Source organism: Schistocerca piceifrons, chromosome 5 (genome assembly GCF_021461385.2).
Source record: "Schistocerca piceifrons isolate TAMUIC-IGC-003096 chromosome 5, iqSchPice1.1, whole genome shotgun sequence".
Classification (NCBI taxonomy): Eukaryota; Metazoa; Arthropoda; class Insecta; order Orthoptera; family Acrididae; genus Schistocerca; species Schistocerca piceifrons.
The window spans coordinates 177,680,449-177,691,779 of record NC_060142.1 but is presented as its reverse complement, the minus strand read 5'-3'; the positions used below and the strand labels follow the sequence as shown (position 1 = coordinate 177,691,779).

Below are 11,331 nucleotides of genomic sequence, written 5' to 3'. Positions count from 1 at the left end.
CGATCTTGTAGAACACTGTGGTAGTTAGCTACGTAAAGTAATGTTAATCACAATACATTTATCGGGGTCATACATGTGCTTTTATTCTGTGGGACAATCTTTTCAGTTCCTTATAACTAAGACGATCTTACATCTGCAGAGGTCATTGTGTCGAATGAGACAGTCACTCAGTAAAGAATAGCTCTGCGAGAATGATGCCGAGATAATGAAACAAACTAAATTAAGTTAGCACAGGGATTTTGTCCTAAGAGCTTTATTGAAGCAAAATCTGTCTAGGTTTGATGGAGGGGGACTGCTGGGCGTTTCGGAGGATGGTTGCAAACAATCGAATGGAATCAGCGAAGGAATCACTCGTGAGACCCAAAGAGGTGCCTGCAATCCAGCTAGCAGAAACATTGTGATTAGGGAGTCAAACAGAATGGAGTAAACTGGTCTAGCAGCCCTTATTAGCGTAACATATATGCATTCAGTGCTAAGCGACGCCTGAGGTGGTGCGAAAAGCGACGCTGTTGGAGAATGGATGACAAGAAACGAGTGATTTTTCCGTAATGAGTCACAGTATGACCTGTGGGTTTGTCGAATATCTGTAAAACGTTACCTGCCATCGTGTATAGTACCAATAACGACGAATACACGTGGTTTTCTTAAGTTATGGATATGCTTATTGTGGTTAGGTAACAGTCCCTGAATTGCGTTGAAATAAACGCTACATGTGGAAGGGTATAAAACCATTCTGTACTTGGTACACAGTAGAGTAACAGTTTGGGGAGGATGATTGTATTAGCATGACAATGCACCATCTCACAAAGCATCTTTGAGGCAACGGTTGTAGACAATAACGTTCGTCAAATAGTCTGGTTTGCCCAGAGCCACGACCTGAACCCAATGGATCTTCCTCTGGTGTGAGTTAGAGTGTTTAATTCGATGGAGATCCCAGTGTTCTGATCACTGCCAACTCTTGCTCCGGCTCTTGAGGAAGAATGGGCGGCTATTCATCCACAGACATTCTGAAATTGTGACTGTCCCCAACACGGCGACATGAAGGCGAAGTGCGGACTCACCCCATGTTATTGTCCACTAACAGGCTTCTGGTTACCTCAGATCAGGTAGTGTACCATCCTCGAAAAGAATGTGTAAATATGGTTAGAGAGATCCACTGAAAAGCCTTTTTTTCGTATCATTTATTTGATGCAAGTAGCAGCTATTCTCCGTTCAAATAACACCCTCCTGGACTGTAGAGAGATCTCAATGATTAGGTGCATTGATTTGTCAGATTTTTCCTTTTCTGTTTGTTCTTACGGCCATGTTATGCAAATTTTGGTTCTAGTGTAGGTAAGAGCGACGATATGTGTTAATAAGTGCAAGATGATCGTAATTTAGACTTTGATAGTTTCCCTAAACCACTTAGGATAAATGATATTAAAAGCTCTGCACTTCCTGCACTTAGTTGATTCTAGATGAGCTAGCACTCTTCCTTTTGTTTCATAAATGTACACGAAACTTTAAGCCGAAACATTCCATCCTGCCTTAAATGTCGATGGTAAGTCAAAAGCTTTCACTGATGATGAATGAGGACACAGTTTTGTGGAGTGGCGATACATGGAATTTTTATGGATCAAAATGACGAGCAGTGGACATCTATTACTAACATATGAACTAATTTCTATTCTTCAAACTGATTACTCTGTTATCCTCTACATCTTGAGACATATCTGTAATCTGAAGCGATTACTTTCAGAAATAAGCCAGTGATGATACCGTTAGGTTATCTAATGTTCGAGAACGAAGATAACAGAGTGTAGCTGTTAATATAAAGGTGTCGCAAAGCTGGACCACAGTAGCTGCGATGATGCTGCGCCTCCTCCTCGCGGTCCTGTGTCTGGTGTCTTGTGGCCTGGCCGCCCCCCGGCCGGTCAGGGTCAGGGTCAGGGCCAGAGGGAACGGCCGGATAATCGGCGGCACCTTCACCGACATCGCCAGCTACCCGTGGATGGTCTCCATGCAGATCAACGGCCTCCATTATTGCGGGGCGTCCGTCATCAGCAGCAACTGGGTTCTGTGCGCCGGCCACTGCATCTACGGCGCCAACCTCGCCACCTACAGTTTGAGGGCCGGCACCACGACCCGCGAGAGCGGCGGCGTCGTGTCCGCCGTGGCGTACGGCGCACTGCATGGCTACTACAACCCCACCACGATAGACTATGACATCTCGGTGATGCAGGTGAATGCCGTCTACTTCCAATCACTGCCCGATTCAGTTATTGTACCGACTCTGTTCCACAGAATTTAGTGGAGCGAGGTCTTGGTCATTAAAGAGCAGCATGGTAACATTTATTAAGTGAACCCATATTGTTTGTTAGTAAAAATGTGAAGGAACGAAATTTTATGCCATGCAGTAGAGTAAGGCAATTTGTATAAGTAGATGACACAACGACTAATACTGGTTGCTATGAGGGGCAGTCAAATTAAAACCGAACACCTGTCATACAGGACCATGCAATGGTTCCATTCAAAAGTAATCACCATACGCGTTAAGACACATATTTGACTTGGTGACGAGAGATGATTAATTCCTATCTCGTAGAATCTGGTCGGCTGCTGACGAATCCACATCAATATTCACTCTTACTTCCTCGCCTGACTCAAAGCGATGTCCACACCCGTCTTTTTTCAGGTCGTCATTGACAGATACTGACTGTACGCAGGATGTCGCAGAGTTTCTCAGTCAAATCATTGAAGTGTAGCTTACGTTGTATTCTGTCTGACAGCATTCTGGCGGCCCGAGGGCAAACGGCAAAGCCAAAAACATTACACATCCCCACGCCAGGGAAATACAAAACTATTCACACAGCTTCCAGTAAGATCATGATGACCTCGCTCTTTGATTGCAGCGGCTCTGCTCGTCGCCTTCCTCGAAAGATTGAGCCCCAGTCAATGAGCACCACAACGAAGACGCTTTGCAGTAGTTGTTGTGAACCATAAGGTCAGAACACCGAGGGCTACTGTCGGACGCAGTAACCCTGTTTCTGGATAACGCGTGCCTCCACACTGTCAATCGGTTGAAGTCTTCACATGTAAACATCTTTTCGCAAGATAATGCCTACCTCCACACTTCATATTTCGCGAAGGCTTTGCTTCAGCGATGTCCGCAGCTCGTGGTCTAAGGGCTGGCGTTGCTGCCTATGGGTCCCGGGTTCGATTCTCGGAGTGGTTTCGGATTTTCTCTGCTCGAGGACTGTGTGTTTGTGTTGTCCTCATCATTTTATCATCATTATCGTTACTCCTGACAGTGGCTACATTGGAGTGTGTAAAAACTAGGCCTTCGGCGCGCGCTGCTGACTGCGGAGTTGAGCGCCCCACAAACCAAACATTATCATCATCACTTAAACGATTCAGTTGGGAAACGCTGCAACATCCTTCTTAAAGCCCGGAAGTTTCGCGAAGCGATTTTCACATCTTTGGCGACCCGAAGAAAGCAAGGGTGGACCTTAGTTTCAGTCAGACAAAGAGGTGAAAAAGTGGGTCTTCGTGCATCAGCGTCCAACCACTTTCTATGGAACAGGAACTGATAGTCCGATCTGCCAGTGTGATATAGGTCTTAATGCGTGTGGTGATTACTTTTGAATGGAACTGCTGTATGGGCCGATTGTCGTGGGCGGTATTTTTTTTATTTGACTGTCACTTACACTTTGACTGGAGGGGGGGGGGGGGGGGGTGGCGGCGGTGGTAGCGTGCATCCGTGGTATACAATATTCGAATACTTACATTCTATACCAGCCACTCAGTTAAACTTTAAAATGACTCTCGTCATCTGAGAAACAAACGCTATTAGCATACGCCACAAGTTGAAGTTAGTTCGATAACAACTGTAGCATATTGCTACAGTTCTTATCGAACTTACTTCAACCTATCGCTGTTAATCTCCTTCCGACCCTGCCTCAGATATGGATATTATTACCCAGTCGCAATCCAAAGTTAACTCTTCAAAATGCATTAATATTGCCGCTAAACAATACTCACTCGGATAAAGGATCAACGTTTAACAAGCTATCAATAAAATAACTTACCAATAAAATAACTAAAAATTACACCCTCGAAAACCCAAAAGGAAACCTGGTATAGATAACCTACAAGAACGAAGTACTAACCACTATAAGAAATTTCTTGAAATAGACCAGTTAATATTCTTACATCGCACTCCCTGACTACCACTGTTGTCCAACATACTGAACCAGCTTAATGCACCGTCGTGAATTTTCTCTGCTCAGGGACTGGGTGTTGTGTTGTCTTCAACATCATTTCATCCCCACCTGGCACGCAGGTTGCCCAATGTGGCGTCGAATGCAATAAGACCTGAACCAACGCGGCCGGACCTGCCCCCTAAAATATCGCGTACACAAAGCCAAAAAGGACAGTGCATTAGCAAAGCTCTCATTTGTAACCAGGTGATACATATGAAAAGTTTCGGACGTTGTTATGGATGGACCTCAATTAACAAACCTTGCCCGCGGGGTACTAGTTGCAGCTAGATGCGTGGGACATTCCACTTCGGAAACCATCATGGAAGTAAGTATTCCGAAATTCACAGTGTCAATAGTGGGTCGAGAATACCACATTTCAGACATTTCCTCTCACCACGGATAAAGCTGTAGCCGACGGCCTTCACTTAAGCATCGAGAGCAGAGCAGCGTCGTTTGCGTAGAGTCATGAGCGCTAACAGACAAAAAGCCGTACTGCGTGGACTAATCACGGAAATTTATGTGGCGCGTACGAAGAAAGTTTCCGTTAGTCAGAGCGGCGAAATTTGGCGTTAATGGGTGATTGCAGCAGACGACTAAGACTAGTGCCTTTGCTAATAGCATGACATCACCTGCAGTGCCTCTCCTGCACTCGTGACTATATCGGATGGACGCTAGACGTCTGAAGAACCGTGGCTTGGTCAGATGAGTTCCGACTGCACTGGTAAGACCTGATAAGGTTCGAGCGTGACGCAGACACCTCATAGCCATGGAGACAAGCTGTCTAAAGGCATTATGCAAGTTAGTGGTGCGTCTACAATAGTATGGGTTGTATTTACACGTAATGGATTTGGTCCTCTTGTCCAACTGGACCTATGTTCGGCCACTTAGAGACAATTGGCAGCCATTCAACGATGGAACGTTTATGGGTAACGATGAACCAGGCCACAGTTTTCCTCAATCGGTTTGGAGAACATTCTGTAAGGTTCGATCGAATGATTTGGCTACCCAGATCGCCCGACATGAATGCCATTTAGCATTTATGGGACGTAATCGCGAGGTCAATTCGGACACAGCATCTTGCATCGCCAACACTTTCGCAGTTATGGACGGGTATAGAGGCAGCATGGCTCAATATTTCAGCAAGGGACTTCCAACGTTATGTTGAGTCCATGTCACATCGAGTTGTAGCACTATGCCGGGCAAAAGGATATCCACACGATACTAAGAGGTATACCATGACTGGCTGGTCGCGGCGGAGGTTCGAGCCCTCCTTCGGGCGTGTGTGTGTGTGTGTGTGTGTGTGTGTGTGTGTTTGTCCTTAGGATAATTTAGGTTAAGTAGTGTGTAAGCTTAGGGACTGACGACCTTAGCAGTTAAGTCCCGTAAGATTTCACACACATTTGAACATACCATGACTGATGTCACCGTAGTGAAATTCTATCTCCAATTAATTATATTTTATTTAATTTATGTCGCAACTTTCGTATTCCAGTAACCATAACGTGACCATCAAGGGAATAATTGAAGTGATCATATTGCACAGTCATAGGCGTCCGCAATGAAGGGGAGGGCGTGCACATACGGAGGCGGTTGCCTTTTCTGGAATCACAGAAGCTGTTCGCCAGAAATTGTGCCTGTTCTTCTGAGCAATGGGATATCGAAAATGTCCTGCATTGAAGGCAGATGTGAAAATTTACAGCATATTGCGAAAATTTACCCAAGGTTATCTTCTGTCTCTTTCCCATGAAGTCACAATCGAGTTCTTCAGAGGAACCATTCCAACATGGTGCTGCACCATTTCCTCCGCCTATTTCCAGCATAAAACAAAGTGGGCTAAGTGTACTGCCGAACTTCCATCTAAATTATCCACAAGAATACCCCCCCTTCCTGCTGCGCTTTTTAATCTAAACAGTAGGCTACATTTGTCGGGTGTCGAAGCACCCCTGTCACGACTTGCTGATACCATATTTAGTTTTATAACTGCACAGCGATTGTAGCAGGTTCTAACGAATACGATCATGCTATACTTAATTCATGGGCCCAAGTAAGAAAATACCAATGTTGTGGCTAGTAATGAAGAACAAAATGTGAAAAATCGATGTCGAAAAGATCTCCACTTCAATAAATGAAGAAATGAGACTTAATACTGTATCGGGTGCAACGAAATGCAGCCTTTGAATTGCTAATTCAGTTGTTCTGTTTGCATGGCTATGCAATAACGTGTAAAACTGGGGGAGGGGGTAGTTTGCATGGCTCATCCTACATCCTAGACTATCAAGAGCCAAATTAATTGGGTGATTCGTGATTGTTTCGTGATGTTCTCTTACATGAATCTAGTTCAATACTGATCCAGGCGACACTTTAACCAAACAACAACAAAAAACACCTTGTATTATATCATCAGTTACGCCTGTCATCTTTAAAAAATTGTAAGCGTGCAGATAATGTCATAAATTGATCAACATAAAGAATGGAGTTTTCTATACAGTTTTATTGGTGCTATAACATTAACCAGTATTTTTATGGTTTTTTCCAGTTCCCTTACTTTAGGGAGTATTAATTAGTTCAATTTTGCTGCTTTTTTGTTAATAATCAACAATAATTTCTGACAATATGACATCATAAATGACAATTGTAGATTCTTGTGCCCTGTAGCATAAATTTCTGTCGACGCCCATGTGCACTCTTATCATCCACAGTGGAAGACGTGAGCTATTAGCAGCATAGACTATTGAGATATCACCCACGATAAAGATTTCCGAGTAATAAAATTCATAAACTGGAAGGCTACTGAGCTCAACTACCGTCTGCTTTGTCCCAAAGATACTATAAGCCTTTTGTTATCAGCACATTAAGTTTCCCGTTCCGTTACCAAAGTAATTAGTATTTCTTTGTTGTTGAGGCCAGAGGTACAGTATTCTCACTAATAACAGTTTTATCGTCTTCTTTTTTCTTCGTCTTTTTCTTCTTCCTTTTCATATAAGCTTGGCTGCTTGAGTGCCCTGCGGTCTTTGTGTCATCAGTATGTAAAAAAGTAAAGGAAATCACAGAATTTCTTGTTCGTCTTCATGTAGTTCAAGCATAATGTTTTGTTCCCCAAGGAAAATAAATCTTTCTCAATATTGTAACCTTGTCTCCTTGAACAACATTTATTTTTCTTGAGGAACGAAATATTATGTTCAATTCTCATGAGAAATGGCGAGAAACTACGATCTTCCTTGTAAAAAGGGACCTATTTTTTCGGCCCATAATGAAGACACCAGTACTAATAAAGAGAAAAAGAAGCGGACGACGATTAGCTGTTGGCAGTGACGCAGTAGAACAGTTTTCTAAAGGAAAGAAATTCTAGCTACTCTTGTAAAAAAGGTAAACTTACTTCGTGTGCCAATAAGAAAAAGCTATGTTTGTGTGCTGCTTGGTGCGAAAATATCTGCATTGCGTAGAAAGGTTTCACACTTAATACTTAAAAAAAAAAAATAGGAATATGTGTGAGGGAAATGAACGAATTCTGACGGAACTTGGACGATGTTGCAGTTCAAGTTGTCAAGTTATTGGCGGACTATACCAAGTGGGACCAACTGTTGATGTGACCTGGATTACATTCCGTAACTAACAGACGTGAACAGTGATGATCCACTACATCTTTCGTCGGTTTCATTGCTGCGGCTCTTAAGGATTCTGTTGCAGAAAAATGTGGTTTTCGGAATCACCATTATGGTAATTTCAACCCACCTATGTTGGTAGCGGTATGGAATAATACATTCGTACATGAGCTATGTTGTACTCATATCCTACGCTAAATGAGTATCTTTTCCAGGGATATACAATAAATTTGTGCTCATGCATTTTCAGTTAACAGGTTTTTGGTTGTTCCAATGTTTAGACGTCATAACTCAGTCATAGTAAGTGAAATACTAGCTGTCAGTTTTCATCATTAGCCACGATGAAATATGTTACAGAGCAACAATATGCAATAAGTCCACTTCCCGGTTACAGGCGGAGGAAGATTTTTTTTCGGTTGGATATGGTACAGCAACTTGCCCCGTGCCATAAGCATGGCAGTGTGTGGGGTCACTTGTTACAGTTCGTTACAGTATAGTAACTTGACCCAAGCGACATTACTTGGAGATCTGGTGTTATTTGTTATGCAGTAACAATTTGTTCCATGTCACCTGCATAGAAACGTGTGAGACAGATATTCGTTGCATTTGAATTCAACACTTATCTCTAATCGATGGTACGTGATTAAACTGTGACTATTTCGTTTCACGCTTACCTGTAACTGGTAACGTATTTGGCAATTTGTTACAATTTTGTTGTCTGTAACTGGCGACATATGAAGTAAATTGTTACAATTTTATTTGTGTTGTTGGCACTTAAACTGTGTTACAAATGTTGAACTGTGGTGATTGCAACATGCTGCTAAGATGTAGGTTGGATCAGTACTGCCAATGTGCATGTCAAGTGTATTTGTCATTGTTATTGAACAGTTAAGCTACAGCAGTATTCCCTTGTTCGTTTTTTACGGTTTCAGAAAAAAATATCTTCTGCTACTTTGATGAAAACACAAGCAATTTTTCCCCAAAAGGTCGTTTTTCCATTCACAGTCAGAGATCTGTTTGTAACCTTGGCCGTCACTGTATTTGACCAAACAGTGTTTATGAAGTTAATACATCTTACAGCGTGTATTTCAAAGTTACAGTTGCATATCATGATAGCATGCTTATTACTGACATGGAGTGTGGTGAAAATGAGCATGCTCCATATCACTGATGCAGATCCCTATACTGTAATGCATGAAGAAAAGCCTTTCCTCCCATAAGTTAAATGTTAAGTATTTGTTAACAAGGACATCTCTAATATTCTATTACAGATTAAAAAAAGCTAGCCATGTGTGAATTGGACTCGAGTACTTAGAATTCGATACAATTCTTCCGTTCTGGTATTCGAGAATCTCGACAATTCTTGCCTGTTATGGACATTGGTATTAGAAAGCTATCAGTCCCACGGATTCCAAGATTTTCAAGAATGTTCTGACGTTAGCAATATGCGACGTAACATGTTACAGGAAGCAGGCGACTCTTACTACAATATTCAGCAGCTCTGCATTCAGTCTGACTGGATTGCAAAGGTAAATTCGAACATCAGACCAGGAATGCGAAACTACTGATGATTTTAACTTAAAATTAGACGTCGGATAACAAACCACAAAGAAAATGTGTTTCCTTGCGCTATAAATAAAAATTAACAGTTCTCTGAGTTTTTTCCTTAACTTGTACTTTTAACCCTTGCTTCCCGCCAAATTTAATGATTCTAGGCCAGCGGAAAGTATCCCATAGGCTCGGTAGAGTTTGCGAGTATCAAAATATGTAGCTTAAATGGCCCAAGCTTTTGCTTGTACTAACTTAGAAGCTTAATCTTATTACACCAACAAGGGACCATAGACGTTAGCATATGACGTAAATTTCAACTTTATATTTCTACACTTTCCTGATAGAAAGGGGCCTTATCAGAATGACGAACACATGCTTTTTCCTCCTGTGATATAACAATAAACTTACAGTTTTGAGATATTTTTCTTTTTTTGTACCGTGAAACCTTGTTTCATGCCAAAAGTTCACGATTCGGCATCGGCAATAAGATATAGGTTTTTATGAGTGTCTTTGCGAGTATCAAAAAATGCAACGGCCGTATCTTATGACTACATTGACTTAGAAGCTCGTCTTTCTTACTCTGCCAAGAGACCGTAGGCCTTATATTTTCCATAAATGTTCGCGTTCATAAGAAAAAGCGGTCTTAACAGACGGACGAACAAAGAGCCACATGAGAATCGACCAAAACTTTTTTCCTGAGGTATAGTTACAAACCTATAGTTGCCGGATATTTTGCTTCGATTATACTGTGAAGCCTACCTTATTGCCAAATTTCATGGTTCTAGGCCAACGGCAAGTACACGACTGTTTTTGGCGAGTGAGTTGGTGAGAATTAAAATGTGTGATGTAAATGCCGTATCTTTTGATATCTTTGACTTAGGAGCTTCAGTTTTTACAACGCCAAGGGACCACAGACCTCAGTATCCAACACAAATAAAAACTTGACACGTTTATCTGCTCGTGAGAAAAAGGGTTTCGAGCAGTCGGACAGAGCCACATACAAAAAAAAGCGATCCTGTGTGGATTGCGGTTTTAAATATTGAGGCAAGGAACCCTAAAGATAAGAAATTTGTAAAAGGAAAAACTAAATCTGATCTGACGTTGGTACAACACTGAAACTACTTATTACGAAATGAATCATCGATCAAAATATGTGGCTAGTTGTAGTTTTTTTTTATTCAGTAATACTTGCATACAGTGTGTTTTCAAAGATTCGTTAACAGTTCTTTGTACGACTATGTTGATCTGTTAACTGGCTCATTGTGTTACCAGACTTCCTTTACGCACATATCAGAAATTAACGAACTGTCTCGTACACTGCAGGCAGCCACTCCTTTCCCCATCGGTGGCAACATACAGATCGTGGGTCTCCCTGCCCAAGGCTACGATCCGCCAGGCGGGCTCGCAGTCACCGTCACTGGCTGGGGAGGCACGGCCACCACGGGGCCGCCTGCGCCGCCCACGATGATGAAGGTGGACATCAACATCATCGACCGCGCGACCTGCGTGACCATTTTTGGCGTCACCGACCGCATGATCTGCGCCGGCGAGGCCGGCAAGAGCACCTGCATTGGCGGCTCCGGAGGTCCGCTCGTCAGCGGCAGCACTCAGGTCGGCATCGTCTCATGGACATACACACCATGCGAGGCCCAAGGTGGCGTCTACTCTAACGTCGGCAACCTCCGTTCCTGGATCACGGCTGCCGCTGGCGTCTGATCAAATTCTCCCATCCTATATGCATTCATGGAAAACGGGTTGCAAAGTAATAACTGTTCATATACACTCATGGTTCTCAAACTTCTCTCATACGTAAAATGTGCCTCTACAGTGTGTATCATCTAATAAAGGATGTTATCTTTAATCTGGAAAGTCTTTTATTTGTGTTCAGATTTTTATGGGAGTAGGCGGCAGGTAAATTACAGTGGTAAATTGTGATT

General features: G+C 42.6%; 1 protein-coding gene across 1 annotated transcript; it reads left to right on the top strand.

Annotated features, from left to right (window-relative positions):
• Positions 1 to 1,846: 1,846 nt before the first annotated feature.
• Positions 1,847 to 11,110, top strand: LOC124798861 (trypsin alpha-like). Its single transcript, XM_047262394.1, has 2 exons — positions 1,847 to 2,221; positions 10,718 to 11,110. The coding sequence occupies exons 1-2, from the start codon at positions 1,847 to 1,849 to the stop codon at positions 11,108 to 11,110; spliced, it is 768 nt and encodes a 255-aa protein (XP_047118350.1).
• Positions 11,111 to 11,331: the final 221 nt, after the last annotated feature.